The 23,212-nt window shown below is 64.4% G+C and overlaps 2 protein-coding genes across 2 annotated transcripts in view; one reads left to right on the top strand and one right to left on the bottom strand.

Moving 5' to 3' along the window:
• SHANK1 (SH3 and multiple ankyrin repeat domains 1) overlaps nucleotides 1-17,363 on the bottom strand; it is a 35,615-nt gene extending 18,252 nt beyond the window's left edge. Inside the window, exons 1-7 of the mRNA XM_074937445.1 lie at nucleotides 17,167-17,363; nucleotides 7,040-7,269; nucleotides 5,433-5,636; nucleotides 4,985-5,056; nucleotides 4,515-4,623; nucleotides 4,251-4,402; nucleotides 2,516-2,683 (exon numbers count right to left, since the gene is read on the bottom strand). Of these exons, the coding sequence (XP_074793546.1) occupies nucleotides 2,516-2,683; nucleotides 4,251-4,402; nucleotides 4,515-4,623; nucleotides 4,985-5,056; nucleotides 5,433-5,636; nucleotides 7,040-7,249 (915 nt within the window). The 5' untranslated portion in view covers nucleotides 7,250-7,269; nucleotides 17,167-17,363. The remainder of the gene's footprint in view (nucleotides 1-2,515; nucleotides 2,684-4,250; nucleotides 4,403-4,514; nucleotides 4,624-4,984; nucleotides 5,057-5,432; nucleotides 5,637-7,039; nucleotides 7,270-17,166) is intronic.
• Nucleotides 17,364-19,029: 1,666 nt separating this feature from the next.
• Nucleotides 19,030-22,972, top strand: CLEC11A (C-type lectin domain containing 11A). Its single transcript, XM_074937294.1, has 4 exons — nucleotides 19,030-19,228; nucleotides 20,162-20,369; nucleotides 21,396-21,587; nucleotides 22,313-22,972. The coding sequence occupies exons 1-4, from the start codon at nucleotides 19,124-19,126 to the stop codon at nucleotides 22,711-22,713; spliced, it is 906 nt and encodes a 301-aa protein (XP_074793395.1). The 5' UTR covers nucleotides 19,030-19,123; the 3' UTR covers nucleotides 22,714-22,972.
• The last annotated feature ends 240 nt before the right edge of the window (nucleotides 22,973-23,212 follow it).

Here is a 23,212-nt window from a genome sequence, read left to right as displayed (position 1 = left end):
GGAGATTCCACCACCTCCCTAGGGAGCCCATTCCAGGGCTTCACCACCCTCCTTGTGAAATAGTGTTTCCTAATATCCAGCCTAGACCTCCCCCACAGCAACTTGAGACCATTGCTCCTCGTTCCGTCATCTGCCACCACTGAGAACAGCCGAGCTCCATCCTCTTTGGAGCCCCCCTTCGGGTAGTTGAAAGCAGCTATCAAATCCCCCCTCATTCTTCTCTTCTGCAGACTAAATAACCCCAGTTCCCTCAGCCTCTCCTCATAAGTCATGTTCCCCAGCCCCCTAATAATTTTCGTTGCCCTCCGCTGGACACATATCCTTGTGGGGGGGGGGGGGGGGGAAGAATACCAAAAAAACCCACAGCAGTATTAAAATTAAAATTAAAAAGCACAGTCACAAGAGTGAAATGCCTGCAAGCTGCATGGAAACTTTTTAAAGCCACCATAATACAGGCTCAAACTACATGTAAAAAGTAAAAAGACAGTAAGAGGACCAGAAAAATGCCACCATGGCTGAACATCAAAGTAAGAGAGGCGATTAGAGACAAAGAGACATCTTTTAAAAATTGGAAGTCAAATCTTCCTGAGGAAAAGAGAAAGGAACATAAACCCTGTAGTAGAAGCATAATCAGGCCAAGACAGGATCTGAAGAGCAACTAGCCAAAATATATACATATATATATTTTGCTGTAAGTACATCGGAAGCAGGAAGCCTGGACAATCGAGGTGCTGATGGAGCTCGCAAGGAAGACAAGGCCGTTGCGGAGAAGCTGAATGAATTCTTTGTGTTGGTCTTCACTGCAGAGGGTGTGAGGGAGATTCCCACATGTGAGCCATGCTTTTTAGGTGACAGATCTGAGGAACTGTCCCAGATTGAGGTGTCCATAGAGGAGGATTGGAACAATTCCCGTAACAAGTCACCAGGACCAGACGGGAATCACCCAAGGGTTTGCAAGGAAGTCAAATAAGAAACTGCAGAACTATGGACTGTGGTGTGTAACCGATCGCTTAAAGCAGCCTCTGCACCAGGTGACTGGTGGGTAGCTAATGTAACAGCAATTTTTTAAAAGGCTCCAGAGGCGATCAGGGCAATTACAGGCCATTAAGCCTAATTTCAGTAGCAAATTGGTAAAAACCATAGTAAAGAACAGAATGATCAGACACACAGATGAACATACTTTGCTGGGGAAGGGTCAACACAGCTTTTGTCAAGGGAAATCACGCCTCACCAATCTATTAGAATTCTTTGAGGGGGTCAACCCACGTGGACAAGGGGGATCCAGTGGATATGGTGCACTTAGACTTTCAGAAAGCCCTTGACAAGGTCCCTCACCAAAGGCTCTTAAGCAAAGTGAGCTGTCACGGGGTAAGAGGGAAGGTCCCCTCACAGATCAGTAACTGGTTAAAGGATAGGAAAGGAAAAAGAAAGAGTCTGTTTTCACAGTGGAGAGAGGTAAATAGCAGGGGGCCCCAAGGAACTGTGCCGGGACCAGTGCTGTTGAACATACCCATAAATGAACAGGACAGATGGGTGGCAAGGTTTGCAGACCATACAAAATTACTCAAGAGAGTTAAGTCCCAGGCAGACTGCGAAGTGTTACAAAGGGATCTCACAAAACTGGGTGACTGGGCAAGAAAATGGCACATGAAATTCAGTGTTGATAAATGTAAAGTAATGCACGTCGGCAAACAGAATCCCAACTCCACATCCAAAACAAGGGGGTTTAAATTAGCCGGTACCACTCAAGGAGGAGATCTTGGAGTCATTGTGGAGAGTTCTCTGAAAACGTCTGCTCAAAGTGCAGCGGCAATCAGAGAAGCGAACAGATTGTTAGGAACCATTAGGAAAGGGATAGATAATAAGACAGAAAAGATCATAATGCCTCTATATAAATCCGTGGTCCGCCCACATCTTGAATACTGCATGCAGTTCTGGTCGCCCCATCTCATAAAAAAGATATATTGGAATGGGAAAAAGTAGAGGAGGACAACAAAAATTACTAAGGGCATGGAACAGCTTCCATGTGAGGAGAGATTAAAAAGACAGGGACTGCTCATCTTGGAAAAGAGACAGTGAAGGATACGATAGAGATCTATAAAATGCTGAATGGTGAGGAGAAGGGGACTAGGGAAGTGTTATTTACCCCATTTGCATAACACACAAACTAGGGGTCACCCGATGAAATTAACAGGCGGCAGGTTTAAAACAAACAAAGAAGCGAGTATTTTTTCACACAACGCACAGTCAACCTGTGGAACTCCTCGCCAGGGGATGGGAGGAAGGCCAAAAGTAGAACTGGGGTTCAAAAAAGAGCTAGATATATTCACGGAGGGTAGGTCCATCAATGGCTACTAGCCAAGATGGTCAGGGAGGCAACCCCATGCTCTGGGGGTCCCTAAACCTCTGACTGCCAGGAGCTGGGACTGGATGACCAGGGATGGATTGCTCGAGGGGTTCCCTGTCTCGGGTTCTCTTTGTAAGGAAGGGGGTGTCCCTGTCTGCGGGCTCTGACCTGGTGGATCTCCTGCCAGCCGTTCTCATCCATGGTGCCGATTTGGGCCTGGTTGTAGAGCAGCAGCTCACAGCAGCGTGGGTCGCCCCCCACCATGGCCGTGTGGTACAGGGGAGTGAGGCCCCGACGGTCCTTGTAATTGGGGGAGCCCCCAAGGTCCAGCAGCGCCTGGGGAGGCGAGGAGCAAAGATGTGAGCGGGGCAGTGAGATGGGGTGGCAATGTCCACCCAGGCACACTGCAGACACTGCACGGCCACTGCGTCAGCGCACACATGGTGCAGTGTACTGAATACGCACTGCACAGCACACACTGTGTTCACTGCATGCCCACTGCATCAGCACACACTGCACAGCACACACTGCACACGCACTGCACCAGCACACACTGCGTCCACTGCATCTGCACACACTGCTGAAGCTACATGCCCAGTTGCCAGCACATACTGCACTGCGCACCCACAACATGCATTGCGTACATGACACTGCATATGCACGACACACACAATTCACTGCATGCCCACTGGCAGCACTCACAGCTCATCCACCCTGCACTGCGCACAACCAGCACGCGCGATTCGTTGCCGCAGAATGCCCGCTGAGTGCCCGCTGTGCCGGCCCACACTGCACTGCGTGTGCCCTGTGTGCCCGCCATGTCACACTTTATTCCAAGACAAAAAGGACTCGGTGTATGCAGAGCCCTGGCTGGCTGGGTCCAGAGCAACAAACACAGTGACACTCAAACCTCTGACAGCCAGGGAATGCCATGGTACGTTTCGTGCCCACGCAACCTCCACTACGGCTGCGTGGGTGTAAGTTGTGCCGGGAGAATCTCTCGACCTTATGAAATGCTGGGGTGTTTCCAGGGGTCTGCAGACCCCTGTCACCACGCCCCACGCCCCGCCCCACCCCCCGCCAAGAGTCCCAGCATGTTTCCAGGGCACCCAAGTAAGCATGCAGATTTGAGAGCACTAAGAAGAGTCATCCTTGAAACAGAAACAGCTTGCCCGCCTTAGCGATAGCAGAACGGGTGCGCCGCTATAATAGACAAAAACACACGAACAGACCAACACTCGCTGCACCATCACATGCTGCACACATCTGCTTCGTCCACACTGCATACGCACTGCAACGATGCACACGGCAACAACCTGCTCACTGCACGTTGCATGTGCGCACACTGAACCCATGTACTGCACGCTCACCACACACTACACCAACCTGCCCACTGCACGCTATGTGTGCACACTGCACCGGTGTACTGCATGTGCACCGCAACGATGCACGCTGCATCAACCTGCCCACTGCATGCTGCGTATGCACACACTGCGTCCATGTACTGCACGCACACTGCAATGCATGCTGCAACAACCTGCCCACCGCACGCTGCATGTGCGCACACTGCACCCGTGTACTGCACACACACTGCAACAATGCATGCTGCAACATCCTGCCCACTGCACGCTGCATGTGCGCACACTGCACCCATGTACTGCATATGCCCTGCAACAATGCACATCGCTACAACCAGCCCACCACACACCACGTGTGCGCACACTGCACCCGTGTACTGCGCCCACACTGCAGCAATGCACGCTGCAACAACACAGTTCCATCCACATGGCACCTGCTCTCTGCACAGATCCTTTAGGTACACTCATCCCCTTCTTGGCCCCCCAGCACCGGGTGCACGCCGCCCCCAGTGCAGCGCAGTGAGGGGAGGTGGCGGGTTCTGTACCGTCAGGGCCGCATAGCGCCGGGTGCACACTGCCCGGTGCAGAGCGGTGGCTCCGTCCCGTGCCCGGAAATCAATGTGAGCACCCCCGAGGCAGAGCAGTCGGATCACGTCGACGGTCCCCTCCAGCTGGGCTGCCAGCGACAGCGGGGTCTCTGCAGGGGAGGAGCACAGGACGAGCGTCACCGGGGAGGGCTGGACCAAGACAGCCCCCCGGCCCTCCCTGCACTCGGTCGCATACACACAGGCCCCCGGCCCTACACTCACCCCCCGTGTCCGAGTCGTGGTAGTTGGGGTCCAGGCCCTTGTCCAGAAGCCGCGCCACCTTCTCCGCCGCCCCGTGCTGCACGTACTCCAGGAACTTCTTCAGGCCGGTCTGTGGGGTGGGGGTGGGGGAGCAGGGACAGGTGAGAGACTGGGGGGGCACGGGGGGGCGTTGGGGGGGAGATGGCTCTGTGGCTGTGGCTCATGCACCGTACCCGGTTCTCAGGACGGCGGCCGGGTGACGACAAAGGGCCGTGCTGGGTCTGCACGGTCAGTACCAGGCAGCCAGCCCTGGTACCAAGCTGGGGCGGACGGGGGAGAGTGGGGGGCAGGGAGGGGGAATGCTGGGGGGGACACTGAGGCAGAAGGAGAGGTGAGAGTGGGGAGGGGGGACAATGGGAGGACAAGGGCAAGACGGGGGGGTGGGGGTGTGGCCAGGTGGGTGGGGTCAGGGGCGGGGCCAGGGCACTCACCTTGGTGTGCAGTTTCGCCAGCTGCTTCTCGTCCAGATTGGTCTGTTTGTAAACCCGGGTCTTGTAGCGGAACTGGCCGGTTGGGGAGGGGAAAGGGGCAGGGTCACCACAGCTGGAAATGCTGACCCTGCAACCCCAGAGCTCCTCCCCCTCTCACATAGCCCCTCCCCTGCGCCTAGGGCCTTGCCCACAAAGCCCCTCCCCCTTGTGTCCAGAGCCCCTCCCCTTCCCATAAAGCACCTCCCCCTTGTGTCCAGAGCCCCGCCTCTTCCCACAAAACCCCGCCCCTTTATCCTAGAACCCCGCCTCCTCCCTTAACGCCCCTTCCCCTTGTGCCCGCAGCTCCTCCCCTGCCTACAACCCTCTCCCCTTACACCTGTAGCCCCTCCCCTGCCCACCAAGCCCCTTCCCCTTGCGCCCAGAGGCCTCCCCCTGCGGTGAGGGGCACCTCGAGGTAGGGCACGCCCTTCTCGAAGCTCTGGGGATAGTCGCGCAGCAGCCGCTCCTCGTCCAGGAACTTGGCATCCCGCCCGTTGGTGGCCGGCTGGAAGAGCCCATAGTTCAGCACGTCCTTCAGGCTCTCGTTCAGGGTGCAGAGGATCTGCTGCTTGGCCACCCAGATGGCCGCGTCGGGGTTGAACCGTAGGCATTTCTGGGGGCGGGGGGAGAGAGTGGGCAGGGAGGCCTGAGTCCAAGGGGGGGGGGCAGCGTGGAGCACGGCGATGCGACCACCTCTGGGGTGGGGGCTGCTTAGATGGGGAAACCTCCCCCGGCTCCGGGAAGCGACCCCTCTCGGGTGGGGCCCAGGGGCTGGGTATACGGGGACCCTTCGCTTGGTGCTGGGGCGCGGCCCCTCTGAGCTGGTTATATGGGGACCCCTCACCTGGTGCTGAGATGCGGCTGGCTCTGGGGTGTGGCACGGGGGCTGGGTAGACAGGGACCCCTCGCCTGGCGCTGAGACGGGGCCCCTCTGGGGTGGGTCTGTTTACGGGGGGACCCCGCACCTGGCGCTGACTGTGAGGGGAGCGCCCCCCCCACCCTATTCCCTACAGCTGAGGCCCCCTAGTGGGAGCCTGTCCCAGCCCCCCCACGGCTGCCTCCCCCCTCAGGCTCAGACAGGGGCCTAAGCAACCAGCAGTGCCAGCAGAACCGGACCCGTCGCCAGGGAGATGACAATTGGTGATCCATAGCAACCGTTTCCATGGTGCGCCCATGAGCAGAGAGGGGACGGATTCGGGGGGTGGGAGCCCCCCCCCAGTGCAAGAATGGGGCCCACCCCTGCCCTGTGTGGGAGGTGGGGGGATCAGAGACGGGCCCCAAGTGGGGGGGACACATGACAGATGGGGGGGGCCAGGTGCCCGTGGGGGGAAGGGGGCAGGTGCCCACAGGGCGCACAGCTCCCTGCACTGCGGCTGCCCCCCTCCCCCATCAGCCCCAGATCAAAAGGCCTGGCGGGGGTTGGGGGTTTTGGCTGACACTGGCTCCGTGCCCTGAATTCTCAGCTAATGGGGGGGGGGGTGACTTTGCTCCAGATCTTGCTGAGCCCAGGATTCATCCAGTTCCGCTAATGACCCCCACAGGGAACGGGAGGGGGGGAGAAGAGGGGGAGGGGAGCAGGGGATGGGAGGGGGAGGGGAGAAAGGAGCCGGAAGATGGGGGTGGGGTGGGGATACAAGGACAGAAGAAAGGTGGAGATGGGGGAGGGGGAGGCTGGGAGGGAGGGGTGGGGGGAGGGGAAGGGGGAGCAGAGAAGCTGGGGGAGGGGAGGGAGGTAGGCAGGAGGGGTGAGGAGGGGGATGCTGCGGGAGGGGAGGGGGCTAGTCGGGGGGAAGAGGAGCTGGGGTAATTCCTCCACCCCCACCCCCACCCCAGGGACATTTTCCATGGAGGACCCTCCTCTCTGGCTCCTTCCTCCCCCCCTCCCCCCATGCATGGTGCCCCCCCCTCATCACCGTGCAGTGCAGGTCAGAGATGTCCCCCCCATACCCTCGTCATCTGGGGCAGGTTGGGGAGCCCCCCCACTCCCCGGCCAGCCTCCGCCCCCACCCCCCTCACCGTCTGGTGCAGGTCGGGGATGCCGATCCGAAAGACCATCATACTGAACCGGGCGTCGTCAGGGACCGACATGGGGGGCCCCTGGGTCCTGCGGTCCAGGGGGCCGGGGCTAGCACCAGGGGGGCCGTCGCGGGAGCTTTCGGAGTCCGACTCCCCCTCGTGATACTCCGAGACCCTCTCCTCCTCGCTGGACCCGGGGCTCCGGGGCATTGTCCCGCATCACAGGCCAGCTGGTGTGGGGCGGCGGCGGGGCAGAGAGAGAAATGGGGGGGTCAGCATGGGGGGCAGAGGGCGGCAGGCTGCCCACCCCCTGCCCGTGGACCCATGCACTGAGCCATAACCCCCCCACTCTCCCCTGCCCCCCTCCACGACCCCCCCCAGCCCCAGCCCCGCCAGTCCTGGCAGGTGACTTTGTGGGTCCTTGTCCCACTTCTGCTCAGCACCTGGGGCCCAGCAATCTGGAGCAGCCCCTCCCAGAGTCCCAGCCCCCCGCCCCCGACGCCCTGGGACATCTGCCCCACTTTCCTCGCTCCCGCCACCGGCTAAAATTAGCCCAGGAAGGACGGAGGAATCAGAGCGGCCACAGCCCTGGGCCCGAACTCTGCTACCCCCCTTGGAAAGACAGCCGCCTCTGGGGTGGGGGCTGGGTATACGGGGACCCCTCGCCCGGCTCTGGGACGTGGCTCCTTTAGGGTGGGGGCTGGGTATACGGGGACACCTCGCCCGGCTCTGGGCCATGGCCCCTCTGGGGTGGGGGCTGGGTACACGGGGACCCCTCGCCCGGCGCTGAGATAACATCCTGGGGCATAACGGTGTGAGCAGCCCCACCCCAAGGGAACTTCCCTGGGAAGGATCCTGGGGACAGATGTCAGGGTGTGTAAACGGGAGGGAAGATTAGATACCTACACAGACAGACAGACATAGGATGGGAGGGAAGATGGGACGGCTCCATGTAAACAGAGGAATAGAGAGAGATGGGTGCAGGAGGGGAAGGAGGGATGGAGGAAGGGAGGGAGGGGTGGAGGGGCAGACACAGGGTGCAGGACGGAGGGACGGAGGGAGGGATGGATGGATGGAGGGGGGTGGAGGGGTGCAGATGGGGTGGAGGGGCAGACACAGGGTGCAGGAAGGAGGGACGGAGGGAGGGACAGATGGATGGATGGAGGGAGGGGTGGAGGGGTGGAGGGGTGCACACGGAGCAGAGGGGTAGACACAGGGTGCAGGAGGGAGGGAGGGAGGGGTGGAGGGGTGCACACAGGGTGCAGGAAGGAGGGAGGGAGGAAGGGATGGATGGAGGGAGGGAGGGGTGGAGGGGTGCACATGGGGCGGAGGGGCAGACAGAGGGTGGAGGGAGGGAGGGATGCACATGGGGCGGAGGGGCAGACACAGGGTGCAGGAAGGAGGGACGGAGGGAGGGATGGAGGGAGGGAGGGGTGGAGGGGTGCACACGGGGCGGAGGGGAAGACACAAGGTGCAGGAAGGAGGGACGGAGGGAGGGACAGATGGATGGATGGAGGGAGGGGTGGAGGGGTGGAGGGGTGCACACGGAGCAGAGGGGTAGACACAGGTTGCAGGAGGGAGGGAGGGAGGGGTGGAGGGGTGCACACAGGGTGCAGGAAGGAGGGAGGGAGGAAGGGATGGATGGAGGGAGGGAGGGGTGGAGGGGTGCACATGGGGCGGAGGGGCAGACAGAGGGTGGAGGGAGGGAGGGGTGCACATGGGGCGGAGGGGCAGACACAGGGTGCAGGAAGGAGGGACGGAGGGAGGGATGGAGGGAGGGAGGGGTGGAGGGGTGCACACGGGGCGGAGGGGAAGACACAAGGTGCAGGAAGGAGGGACAGAGGGATGGATGGATGGAGGGAGGGGGGTGGAGGGGTGCACACGGGGCAGAGGGGCAGACACAGGGTGCAGGAAGGAGGGACGGAGGGAGGGATGGAGGGAGGGAGGGGTGGAGGGGTGCACACGGGGCGGAGGGGCAGACACAGGGTGCAGGAAGGAGGGATGGGGGGTGGAGGGGTGCACATGGGGCAGAGGGGCAGACACAGGGTGCAGGAAGGAGGGACGGAGGGATGGATGGATGGAGGGAGGGGGGTGGAGGGGTGCACACGGGGCGGAGGGGCAGTCACAGGGTGCAGGAAGGAGGGACGGAGGGAGGGAGGGATGGATGGAGGGGTGGAGGGGTGGAGGGGTGGAGGGGTGCGCACGGGGCGGAGGGGCAGACACAGGGTGCAGGAAGGAGGGACGGAGGAGGGAGGGAGGGATGGATGGAGGGGGGGTGGAGGGGTGCACACGGGGCAGAGGGGCAGACACAGAGTGCAGGAAGGAGGGACAGAGGAGGGAGGGAGGGATGGATGGAGGGGGGGTGGAGGGGTGCACACGGGGCAGAGGGGCAGACACAGAGTGCAGGAAGGAGGGACAGAGGGAGGGATGGAGGGAGGGAGGGGTGGAGGGGTGCACACGGGGCAGAGGGGCAGACACAGAGTGCAGGAAGGAGGGACAGAGGAGGGAGGGAGGGATGGATGGAGGGGGGGTGGAGGGGTGCACACGGGGCAGAGGGGCAGACACAGGGTGCAGGAAGGAGGGATGGGGGGTGGAGGGGTGCACACGGGGCAGAGGGGCAGACACAGGGTGCAGGAAGGAGGGACGGAGGGATGGATGGATGGAGGGAGGGGGGTGGAGGGGTGCACACGGGGCGGAGGGGCAGACACAGGGTGCAGGAAGGAGGGATGGGGGGTGGAGGGGTGCACACGGGGCAGAGGGGCAGACACAGGGTGCAGGAAGGAGGGACGGAGGGATGGATGGATGGAGGGAGGGGGGTGGAGGGGTGCACATGGGGCGGAGGGGCAGTCACAGGGTGCAGGAAGGAGGGATGGGGGGGTGGAGGGGTGCACACGGGGCAGAGGGGCAGACACAGGGTGCAGGAAGGAGGGACGGAGGGATGGATGGATGGAGGGAGGGGGGTGGAGGGGTGCACATGGGGCGGAGGGGCAGTCACAGGGTGCAGGAAGGAGGGACGGAGGGAGGGAGGGATGGATGGAGGGGTGGAGGGGTGCGCACGGGGCGGAGGGGCAGACACAGGGTGCAGGAAGGAGGGACGGAGGAGGGAGGGAGGGATGGATGGAGGGGGGGTGGAGGGGTGCACACGGAGCGGAGGGGCAGACACAGGGTGCAGGGACGGAGGGAGGGATGGATGGACGGACAGAGGGCCATGCATAGGGACAAATGAGGGCTGTGGTTGGAAGCACGGACGGACAGACAGGCAGCCCTGGCCCCTCGCACCCCCAGCTCACTCAGTCCAGCCCCCCAGGGTCCCTGAGTGCCATTGGGATGCTCATGTCCCACCCCCCCAGCTGGGCCGGAGGGGGGGGATTATAACTGACCCAGGCACCCCTCCACCCCCACCAGCACCCGCCTCCCCACCCCCTGCTTTGGCCTCTGCCCCCCACTCAAGACACCTAAGACTTCTCTAGTGACAGTTCAGCCCCCGCCTTCACCCCACATGACAGCTCAGAGCCCCCTCCTGCCCCCCCCAGCCACTAACGTCCCCACCCCTGTGAAGGCCTTTGTGTGAGCCCGGAGCAGGGGAGCGTCTGCAAACATCCTGTCCCCCCCCCACCCCACATGTGTCTCGGGGACGGGTCCCCCTGACCCACATACCTCAGGTGCCCCCTTGCAGGCCTGGCTGCCCCCCACCTCGCCCGCCCCACTCCAGCCCCCGCCCCCACCCAGCCCCCCAGCAGGCCTGGGGCCTGGCTTCTCTCCATCCCCTGGCCACGTTTCCATGGAGACAGCCAGCCATCGGAGCAGCTCCCCTCGCTCTGCCTCTAGCCTGTCTCAGTCCAGAGGGAAACCCGCTGCCCCAGCCTGGGAGAGAACCCAGGAGTCCTGGCTCCCAGCCCCCACCCCACAACCCACTAGGCCCCCCTCCCAGAGCCTGGGAGAGAACCCAGGAGTCCTGCCTCCCAGCCCCCACCTCACAACCCACTAGGCCCCCCTCCCCGAGCCCGGGAGAGAACCCAGGAATCCTGGCTCCTAGCCCCCACCCCACAATCCACTAGGCCCCCCTCCCCGAGCCCGGGAGAGAACCCAGGAGTCCTGGCTCCCAGCCCCCACCCCACAATCCACTAGGCCCCCCTCCCAGAGCCTGGGCGAGAACCCAGGAGTCCTGGCTCCCAGCCCCCACCTCACAACCCACTAGGCCCCCCTCCCCGAGCCCGGGAGAGAATCCAGGAGTCCTGGCTCCCACCCCCCACCCCACAACCCACTAGGCCCCCCTCCCCGAGCCTGGGCGAGAACCCAGGAGTCCTGCCTCCCAGCCCCCACCCCACAACCCACTAGGCCCCCCTCCCCGAGCCCGGGAGAGAACCCAGGAGCCCTGGCTCCACCCCATGACCCACTAGGCCCCCCTCCCCTGTCCCACCCTGCAGGGCTCTGAGCACTGGGGAGCCCCCTCGCCAGGATGGGTGCGGTGGGGTGGAACCCAGAGCGGGGACCCCGCTCCCCTGACAACAGCCCCCTAGCTCCCAGTCAGTTGCTGCCAGCAAACAAGCCCCACAGGAGGTCCCGGGGGGCTGGGCCAATCTGGAGGGGGGGGATACCTGGGGGTGCCCCAGAGATAGGGGGGTGGCGGGGTATGGGGCGAGCAATTCCCCCAAAACTCCCACTGACGCCGCTGCACGCCCTGACCTCTGACCTTGTCCCTATTCATCCACTGCCCCCCTTTGACCTGTGACTTTAATTGCCCCCCCTGACCTCGGACCCCACAGGGCCCCAACTCGCTCCAGCTGCTGGGCTCCAGGCCTCCCCCCGCCCCCCCACAGAGCAGGACGGAGCTGGGGGGCCTGGTCCATTTTCCCCTGGGTTTAACCCTCCCCCCAAGCCAGAGAGAGGATCAGCCCCCTACACACACACACCGTGGGGCTCTGCCCAGCTAGACACAGACACACTCACATCGCTACACACACACACGCACACACCCGCTGGCACGCTCACATAAACACCCACACAAGCTGTGCACACGCACGGGCACTGCTGCATTCAGTGCGTGCACACACACACACAGACACACACACAGACACGGCTGCATGCAGCGTGCGCGGACACCCACATGGGCACTGTTGCATTCAGTGTGCGCACACACACACAGACACACACACAGACACGGCTGCATGCAGCGTGCGCGGACACACACATGGGCACTGTTGCATTCAGTGCGCGCGCGCACACACAGACACACACACAGACACGGCTGCATGCAGCGTGCACGGACACACACATGGGCACTGTTGCATTCAGTGCGCGCACACACACACAGACACACACACAGACACGGCTGCATGCAGCGTGCGCGGACACACACATGGGCACTGTTGCATTCAGTGCGCGCGCACACACACACACACACACACACGCACAGAGACATGTGCTCTCAGAAGCATGAATCAAAGGCGCGGCTGCTAAGAATAGCCCAGCCCGGCTGGAGCACAGAGAACTAAGGCCTTGACGCAGGCGCCTGCCAAGGGCACAGAGCACCTGGCGGGGGGCTGGGGGGGGCAGGGTGGGACACCGCCTGCCCCCGCCCTGTGCCCACAACTGAAGAAACACTGCACACAGTGCCCGGGGTGGGGGGGTTCGCACTGAATGGCGGGGGGGGGGAAGGGGGGATGGACAAAGAGAGAGAGAGTGTAGGGGATAGATAGATAGATAGATAGATAGATAGATAGATAGATAGATAGATAGATAGATAGATAGATGGGGTGGATGGGGATAGATAGATAGATCAATACAGTATTCCCCTGCTTATACTTCCAAGGATTCCTCTCACCCTTTTCACCCCAGCATCACACTGGGAGCTCCTGTTCAGTGACCCCTAAATCAGTTTCCACCCTGGCTCTCCGGGACAGAGTCGTCCGCCCCCCCCCACCAGCCCGCAGGGACGGCCCCGGCCACGCTCTCTGCTCCCAGCAGCGTGACCTCTCCTGCAGCTCTTTGCACACGTTTGGTTTGAACGGGCCCAGCTCCCCAAGCAGTCCTGCCCGCCCCACTGGACTGCCCCGTGCTCCCTGGTATTCACCCGGCGGGTGCCGGCCACCCCTGTGATCCGCGGGGATTTTCTGTCGACTCCCAGATCATGGTGGGAAATGTTGACTAGGGCTGTGCCTCATACCGACCCCTAAGACACCCCCACTCGGTGCGGCTTCCCCGTTGACCCTGGCGTTTTGGAGACCCGTCAGTTAGCCAGGTCACGGGGTGCGTATGCGGCTAGAGAGAGCTAGGTGGCGGGGTGTGTAGGGGAAGGGGGGGAGAGTGGGGGTGGGAGGAGGAATGGGTTGATGCAGGGATGTGTGTGGGGAAGGATGTGGATTGAGATGGATAGACAGAGAGAGTGGGGTGGGGCCCTGGAGGGAAGGGTGGATAGATGGACGCCAGGGGATGGATGGACGGACGGATGGACAGTGGGGTTTGTGGGGAGAGGGATAGAAAAGTGACTCTGGAGATGTATGGAGGGATGGGTTACACAGGTCACAAAGCCAGGCGGGGGGGGGGTGTGGGGGGGGATCTCTCTACAGGACACATAGAGCCTGGGGGGGGAGGAGGGAATCTCTCTACAGGACACACAGAGCCAGGCTGAGCTGGGGGCTGTTTCTCTACAGGACACACAGAGCCCAGGCTGGGGGCCGGGATGTTGTGACAGAGTGAGAATTTTCTGTACTATTGTTACCATCAGGATGGGTGCCTCAGTTTCCCTCTGTACTTTGCATTGCAACCCAGTGGGCCCACAGGGGTTCAAAATAATGGCCCCTTGGGGAACAGCAGGAGACAGGAGGGGTGGGGGGCACACCTGCCTGGGGTGGTATGAATGAGGCCACTAGAGGACTGGCTGAAACGGGCCCCAAAAGGCAAGGGCTGGCTTCTGCGAGACAGAGGGCAGCTCTCATGTGTGGGACTGACCGGGGAGGGGGGCGGGGGCGCGGGGAGCCAGAAAGGGCCACGACTGAAGATCTGGCTTGGCCAGGTTGGACCGTGTCCTTCTCTGGATGTCTTTGTGCTCAGCTAAGGACTTCCCGATGCTGCGCTCCAGCTACTTCTGCCTGGAAAACTGTACGGCAAACCCTGGCTGGGGGGGCGCCAATCCCTGCCGGGGCCGGGGAGGGGGGGCATGTCTCTACCAGGAGGCTGCCTGGATTGGACTCGGGTGTGAAGTAGGGGGGGCTGGAGCCCAGAGGCCATCTTGGGGGCGGAAAAGGAAGAGCGGGGTTCCCGGGGGCAGTCTGGTGCATTGACGGGTTCCTCCTGGGGGCCATTTAGGGTGACCAGATGTCCCGATTTGATAGGGACAGTCCCGATTTTGGGGGCTTTTTCTTATATAGGCACGTATTACCCCCCACCCCCGTCCTGATTTTTTACACTTGCTGTGTGGTCACCCTAGGGCCATTCAAAAGCTGGGGTGCAGTACAGAATCCATGGGTCTGTGACAGATGTACATACAGACACACAGGGCCAGGCTTTGGGGTGTCTATATATGGGACACCCACAGCCAGGTTGAGGGGTGGGCATCTGTGCACGGGACACACACAGAGCCAGGCTGGTGGGGAGGGTCTATATATGGAGGACACACACGGGCAGGTTTGGGGGCGGGGTCTATATATGGGACACACACAGGGCCAGACTGGGGCGGGGTCTATATATGGGGCACACACAGGCTGGGAGGATATATATAGGACACACAGAGCCAGGATGGTGGGGGGGCCATACAGGGGACACACAGGCTGGCCGGTGAGGGGCAGCTGGTTGCGGGGGGCCATACAGGGGGGACACAGGCTGGCGGGTGAGGGGCAGGCCGTACCGGCTGCCTCAGTTTCTCCGTTGGCCTCAAGTGGAAAGCCCCACGGGCCTCCTGGGTCTGAAATGAGGCCAAAGGAGGCGTCCCCGTCCCCCCCGCGCGTGTCACTCAGCCACCCTCACACACCCAGGGCCCCTCGTGCACAGATTTACACCAAAACCACGCCCACCATCGCGGGGCTGTCATTCCAAGAGACACACCCAGGCACGAACGCAGGCGACAAGGCCCGGTGAAACACACCCGTGCGACGGCACCAATGTGGAGACAAGCCCCCCGCTCCCCTTGCACCAGCACTGAATTCACACCTGTGTGCAGATGCATCCACCGACATTACACACCTGTACATGTGCACAGAGCGACACCTGTGGATACACGCACAGGCACCCTCCACAGCCAGGTAGACACGTGGGCGTACAAAGAAGAATGCATTTTCACAAATGCAGAGACACAGATCCCCAGGCAAGCACGTGCTGAGATAACGCAGACACACAGTGCCGGTGCTCGCAGCCACCGAGAGATGCATGCTGAGATAATGCACGACACCCCCAGAGGGAGCACACACACCCAGGCATGCACACACACCCAGATATGCACACGTGTGTGTACACACAGATAAAGGTGTGTGCAACACACACACAGGCATGCACACCCAGAGATAATGCGCACACACACACACCCAGAGATATGCGCAGGCTCCCAGAGATCATGCATGTACACACACACACACCCAGGCATGCACACACACAGGTCATGCGTGCACACACACCCAGATGTGCACACACACACACACACACACACACACACAGAGGCATGCACACCCAGAGATAATGCATGCACACACATCCCCAGAGATATGCGCAGGCTCCCAGAGATCATGCATGTACACACACACACAATGCATGCACACACACCCAGAGATAATGCACACACGCACGCACACACACAGAGCAATGAACAAAGATGCACGCACACAGAGATCTACACCCTCGCTGTCTCTCTCTCTCACACACACACACACAAATAGATGCGTGCACACCCACCCCCAGAGATAACGCACACGCACACACACACACTCACATGCCTGGCAGCACATGTGCACCCGCTGCTGTTCCCAGGCAGCTCCCCGCTTGGTTCTCCAGCCCCCCGTTCAGCCCCCCTCTCCGCCCGCCCTGCCTGCCTCATCTCCTCTCCTTCCCCCCCTCCCACCCCCTGAACCATTTCTGGAGTTGGGGTGGGGGGAGAGGCTGCAAAGCCACAGAGCAAACTGGGGCGCCCGGGGCTAGTATCGCTCGAAGCCACAAGCCCGGGGCCAGGAGAAACGGGGTTGGGGGAGACCCCAGAGGAGTCGGGGCCGAGCGACTCGCCCCTCCCCCACCCCGGCTGTGCCCCCAGACAAAGGCAGCTGCTCTCCAGGGTCCCCTCGCTCCTCGAGCCTCCCGAAAGTCACTGCCAAGGCCATGCAACCTCCCCTCCCCCCCCATGGGAACCCCCCCTTCCATTCAGCCCCCAGGGATACCAGCCAGGCCTCCCCCCACCCACGGGGACCCCGTCCATCCCCCAGCCCCTCCTTCATGGGGACCCCATCCATCCAGCCCCCTACCATTCCCCTATGGGGACCCCGGCCAGCCAGCCTCCTGCCCCTCCTCCGCCAGGGATCCCAGCCAGCCCCAGTTCAGTTCCCCCCCACTCACATCTCCAGCCCAGTATACACCCCAGCGATCCAACCCCTCCCCCCACGAAGACCCCATTCATCTAGTGCCCCCTTCCACAGGGACCCCAGGCCATCCAACTACCTGCCCCTCCCTGTAAGGGAGCCCCCAACTCAGTAACCCCACCCCCTTGCCACACAGGGAACCCCTGTCCAGCCAGCTCTCCTGCCCCTCCCCCACACAGGAACCCCGGTCCCCTTGCCCCTCCCCCTGCAGGGAACCCCTGGCCAGCCAGCCCCCCATCCCTCCCCACACAGGGAACCCCGACCAGCTCCCCCTTCCCCTCCCCACAAGGGCACCCTGGCCCCCGTGCCCCTCCCCACACAAGGATCCCTGATCAGCCAGCCCCCCTGCCCTTCCCACATAGGGAACCCCCGACCAGCCCCCTGCCCCTCCCCACACAGGAAACCCCTGGCCACCCGCCTTACCCACCCCACATACGGACCCCAGCCAGCCTCCCCACCCCACACAAGGACCCCGACCAGCCAGCCCCACACAGGGATCCCCGACTAGCCAGCCCCCCTGCCCCTCCCCACACAGGAGCCACGGCCCCCCATGGGCTGCCTGCCCCTTACCTGCCGATGGCTGGGGGGGTGGGCTGGGGGGCGCTCAGCACGACTGTCCTGTGGGGGGGACCATGGTGGCGGCCCCCCCCGGCTCTGGCCCCCCCCGGGCGATGGGCGGGTGTCTCAGCCCCACGCGCGGCGCGGTCGCGGTCCCGTCCCCGTCCCCATCTCCGTTCGCTTGCGCCTGGTCCCGGCTCCCGGGCTGCGCGCTCGCCCGCCCCCCCCCGCCTTGGATGATGCTGATCAGCCCGCCCCCCCAGTACCACCCACCAGGTGCCACCCCCCCGGTACCGCCCCCCAGCCGCCGCTCTTCAGGAATGCCCCGCCCCCCCATTCATACCCCCCCGGTACAGCCCCCCCCCGGTACCATCCAGCATCCAGCCGGCACCGCCCCCCCCCGGCATTGCCCCCCCACCCCAGCTGCCTCTGTTCAGGAATGTCCCGCCCCCCCCCCAGTATCATCCAGCCGGCACCGACCCCCCCCGCGGCGTTGCCCCCCCGCCCCAGCCGCCGCTGTTCAGGAATGCCCGCCCCCCCATTCATACCCCCCCGGTACCGCCCACCCACCTCCCGGTACCATCCACCCGGCACCGCCCCCCCCAGCATTGTCCCCCGCCCCAGCCGCCGCTGTTCAGGAATGTCCTGCCCCCCCGTATCATCCAGTCGGCACCGCCCCCCCCCGGCATTGCCCCCCCGCCCCAGCCGCCTCTGTTCAGGAATGCCTCGCCCCCCCATTCATATCCCCCCGGTACCGCCCCCCCCTCCGGTACCATCCAGCATCCAGCCAGTACCGCCCACCCACTCCCCCGGTATCATCCACCCGGCACCGCCTCCCCCCGGCATTGCCCCCCCCCCCGTATCATCCAGCCGGGACCTCCCTCCCGGTACCGCCCGCCCCCCCGCTGCCGCTGTTCAGGAATGCCCGGGTGCGCACCGCTCCCCCCCCCCCGCGCCATTCATAGCCAGCTCCGCCCCCCCCCATCCACTCCGTTACTACCCACAATCCAGCCGGTTCCAGCCCCCCCCATGCCCCCCCCCCCGCGCCTGCCGCTGTTCAGGAAGGCATTGGGTCCGCCCTGTTCCATTCATAGCTCGCCCCCCCCATCATCCGGTCCCAGTCACTCCCCCTCCCACAGTATTGCTGCTATTCAGGAATGCATGGGGGGGCACCCCACTCCACCCCCCAGCACTATTCACAGCCAACCCCCCCTCCCTGTACCATCCAACCCCCCCCACCTTGGTACTAGCCCCCCCCCTGCAGCCTGCTGTCCCCAGCTCAGGAACACAGGGGGCGCTGCGCCCCCCCCCCCACAGTCACGTCCAGCACTCCCCGCCGCCCCCTCCACCCCACGCCCACCTACCACTGTTGTCCAGGGACCCATGGGGCAGCCCCACTCCCCCGCTCCATTCGTGGCCGGAACATTTCCCCCCACCCCCACGCTGTCCACCCCCGTGAGACCGGGCGCCCACGGGGACATGCCCGGGCCACGGGAACACAGAAACGGGGCACGCCCCGTGACCTGCGTGGGCCACGGGAACCCATGCGGACCCAGGGCGCACGCTGTGACATCCGACGACCGCACTGCCCAGCTCCGGTACACGCCATGAGATGCCCGTGGCCTACGGAAGTCCACGCGTGGGCACAGCCAGAGGCTTTGACATTCATCGGCCACACCCCCGCACCCACTGATGTGGGGCCCAGGCTCCCATGGGGATGGGGATGGGCAAAGACACACGGACCCACTGTACGGCAGGGAGGGGGGCTGGGGTCAACACACACACACACACACACACGCACGCACGTAGCCCGCGGCGCTGGGCCTGGCAACCTCAGCCCCACACATCTGGTTTGGATCAGCTGCCTCTTGGCCGGGGTCCCAGCCCCTCCAGCCCTCCCGCCAGCCCCAGCGGCGCCGCCCGGACAGGCGGGACCAGTGCGTCTGGGACGGGGGGGAACGGAGCTGGCATGGCCGTGGGGTGCGGGGCGCTGCTGATGCTGGGGGCGCTGCTGGCGACCGGCCGGGGCCGGCAGCTCAGTTCGGAGGAGGAGAGGCAGGCCCTGATGCTGAAGGTGAGGGGGGTGCCGGGCCGGGGGATGGTCAGCGGGTCCCCCCAATTAACCCAGGCCCACGGGGTCCCTCCCCTGGAACCCCCCATCCCAAAGTCCCAGCCCCTCCTTGGGGGCTCGCCCCTGCACCCCCACAGCTCGGAGTCCCACCCTCTCCCATCACTCTGCCTCGGGTCCCCATTCTCACAACCTCTGGTTCAGAGTCCCCCTCTTCCCCAGCCCAACCCCCCTCCCTGAGGTTTCCCTACCCCCATTGGGGTCCCCCCTCTCCCCGGGTTCCCACCCCTTTCCCGGGGCTGGAACTCACAACTGAGCGCAGCTGCCTTATGTAAGGGCCTCATCCGGCCCAACCTCAAACATGCCGGTCTCAGAGCCCGGGGATGCAGATGACACCCGTCACTGCATGGGGATGGGGGGAGGGGGCTCGGACACCAAGGTCACAGAGCTGGGAACAGAACCCAGGAGTCCTGGGACCCAGCCCCAAGACACTAACACTACTCCCCTGCCAGAGCTGGGGAGAGAACCCAGGAGTCCTGGCTCCCAACCCCTCCGCTCTAACCACTAGACCCCACTCCCCTGCCAGAGCTGGGGAGAGAACCCAGGAGTCCTGACTCACAGCCCCCCTCCTTCTTCCACTCTAATCCACTAGACTGGCAGTCCCACATATCGATTCCCAGACAGCACCACAAAAGTTGAATGCCTCCCCCCCCCACGCACACACACACATTCTGTGCAGCAGCCGTGGGGCAAGCCAAGGGGGAGGGATGGAGGGCAGGGTCTGGATGATGGGAAGCTGGACGGGGTGTAGGGAGGAGGCTGGCAGGGGATGGGAAGTGGGGCAGGAGGAAGGATGGGGAGCTGGGCTGGCGGGGTGGCATGAGGGGCTGGGGGCAAACCCCAGGGCAGGAGGGTCACTCTTCCCCTCTCTCCCCACAGCACCTGCAGGAGGTGCTGCAGCTGCCAGAGGAGGAGGGAGAGGGGCCCCCCGAGATGACACTGACGGAGCTGGCCCCTGAGGGAGGCGAGGGAGAGGAGGAAGGGAAAGAGGGGGAGGGGGCATCCATCAAGGGAGACGTTCAGCCCACCCAACCAGCTCCGACCACAGCAGCCCCTCGGCCCGAGGAGGATGAATTCACTTACGTGTGTGAGTATGGGGGGCTCAGCACCCTGCCCCCCACAGCCCCCGCCTTAGCCCACCCAACCCCCACAGCTACAGCCTGGCCTGGCCCCGGTGCCCCGCCTCCCAAAGCCCCAGCTGGGGGCTTCCCAGGTCCATGTATGGGTTGGAGTTCGGGGGGACAGAGGCAAGGGACGGGGGCGGGGATGTGGGGGGGGCTCCGGGGGCGGGGCAGCGGGTCTGACAGTCCATGAGGGACGGGGGCGGGGAAGTTGGGGAGCTCCGGGGGCAGGGCAGCGGATCTGACGGTCCGTGGGGGACGGGGGCGGGGATGTGGGGGGGCTCCGGGGGCGGGGCGGCGGGTCTGACGGTCCGTGGGGGACGGGGGAGGGGATGTGGGGGGGCTCCGGGGGCAGGGCGGCGGATCTGAGTGTCCGTGGGGGACGGGGGCGGGGATGGGGGGACTTCAGGGGAGGGGCGGCAGGTCTGACGGGCCGTGGGGGACGGGGGCGGGGATGGGGGGCTCAAGGGGAGGCGCTGCAGGTCTGACGGTCCGTGGGGGACGGGAGCGGGGATGGGGGGGGCTCCGGGGGCAGGACGGCGGATCTGACGGTCCGTGGGGGACGGGGGCGGGGATGTGGGGGGGCTCCGGGGGCGGGGCGGCGGGTCTGACGGTCCGTGGGGGACGGGGGCGGGGATGTGGGGGGGCTCCGGGGGCGGGACGGCGGATCTGACGGTCCGTGGGGGACGGGGGCGGGGATGGGGGGGCTCCGGGGGCGGGGCGGCGGGTCTGACGGTCCGTGGGGGACGGGGGCGGGGATGGGGGGGCTCCGGGGGCGGGGTGGCGGGTCTGACGGTCCGTGGGGGACGGGGGCGGGGATGGGGGGGCTCCGGGGGAGGGGTGGCGGGTCTGACGGTCCGTGGGGGACGGGGGCGGGGATGGGGGGGCTCCGGGGGCGGGGTGGCGGGTCTGACGGTCCGTGGGGGACGGGGGCGGGGATGGGGGGGCTCCGGGGGAGGGGTGGCAGGTCTGATGGTCTCCCCCCCCGGCAGTCTCGCGGCTGGACAGCCTGGACGCGGCCGTGCACCGGCTCAACGTGCAGTTCTACACCATGGACCTGCGCCTGTCCCAGGTCTCCCAGGGCCTGGCCGAGCTGCGGGGGCAGCTGGCCGAGGCCCAGGAGGGGCTGAGCGCCCTCCGCCAGACCAGCACCCGCAACCAGCAGGACATCGGCAAGATCGACGGTGAGCGCGGGGCGGGGCAGAGGGCAAAGGTCAGAGGGCTACCCCCATCCATGGGGTCGGAGGGCAAAGGTCAGAGGGGCTCCCCTCCACCCTGGGTCAAAGGGGAAAGGTCAGCGGTGGGTCAAAGGGGGAAGACCAGCCAGATAGCCACATGCCAGGGGCCAAGGGGCAAAGGTCAGAGGGGTGCCCCCCCACCCTGGGTCAAAGGGGAAAGGCCAACAGGACAGCCACATTCCAGGGGTCAGAGGGCAAAGGGCAGAGAGGTGGCCCCGTCCCAGGTCAGAGGGCCAAGGTCAGAGGGTGTAGCCTCTCTCTGGGTCAAGGGGGAAAGGGCAATGGGGCTAACCCCACTCTGGGTCAGAGGTCAGCAGAGAGGAGGACCCAGCTGTGGACCGAAGAGGAGTCAAAGGGGACAGCAGCCCACCCCGGGTCAGAGAGCAAAGGGCAGCGGGGTGAGCCCGCCCCTGTGTTAGTTGGGACAGGCCCTGGATCACAGGGCAAAGGGCAGTGGGTCAAGGTGCAAGGGTCGCCCTCTCGCCCCTCCCCCCTCCCGTGGGGCGAGAGGGGCGAGGTTGGGGGGCAGGGCAGAGGAGATACTCACGTGCCGGTTGCAGTCGGGGGGGGGGAAGCAGGAGAAAGGTCAGGGGTCAGAGGTTACAGGTCACCGTTTGCAGAGCAGGGGGGCAATCAGAGGTCACAGGCTGTTCCCCCCCCCCCCCTTGCAGGCTGCCTGCGGGGCCGGAGAGTCCACGCCAAATGCTTCCTGATCGTGCAGCAGTTCGAGGGCTACGACGGGGCGCAGGAGCTGTGCCGGCTGCGGGGCGGGAACCTGGCCATGCCGGCCGACGCCACCGAGCTGGCCGCCCTGCGCCGCTACCTGCACGAGGCCTTCCAGCCCTTCAACTGGCCGGCCTGGGTGGGCATCCACGACCGGCGGGCCGAGGGCCTCTGGCTGTACGAGAGCGGCCAGCGCGTCTCCTTCTTCGACTGGTACCGGGACCACCTGGTGAGCCAGCCCAACGGGGGCGCCCGGGAGAACTGCGTCTCCCTCTCCTCCGACGACGGCAAGTGGTGGGACAACGACTGCGCCCGGCGCATGTACTACGTCTGCGAGTACCGGCTCTAGGGGGGATCGGCTCCCGCCCCCGGGACCCTGCGCCCTGAGACCCAGCACCCCCGGCCCGCAGACCCTGCGCCTGCCCCCTAGGGACCCAGCATCCCCCAGCCCGGAGACCCTGCGCCCAGAGACCCAGCACCCCCGGCCCGCAGACCCTGCGCCTGCCCCCTGGGGACCCAGCATCCCCCAGCCCGGAGACCCTGCGCCCAGAGACCCAGCACCCCCGGCCCGCAGACCCTGCGCCTGCCCCCTAGGGACCCAGCATCCCCCAGCCCGGAGACCCAGCATCCCCCAGCCCGGAGACCCTGCGCCCAGAGACCCAGCATCCCCCGGCCCACAGACCCTGCGCCTGCCCCTTAGGGACCCAGCATCCCCCAGCTCGGAGACCCAGCACCCGCCCCCGGGACCCTGCACCCTGAGACCCAGCACCCCCGGCCCGCAGACCCTGCACCCTGAGACCCAGCATCCCCCAGCCCGGAGACCCTGCGCCCAGAGACTCAGCATCCCC

The sequence above is a fragment of the Natator depressus genome, chromosome 23 (genome assembly GCF_965152275.1).
Source record: "Natator depressus isolate rNatDep1 chromosome 23, rNatDep2.hap1, whole genome shotgun sequence".
NCBI classification, from domain to species: Eukaryota; Metazoa; Chordata; order Testudines; family Cheloniidae; genus Natator; species Natator depressus.
Note: the sequence above shows the minus strand (reverse complement) of the source record. Positions and strands in the feature narration are given on the sequence as shown.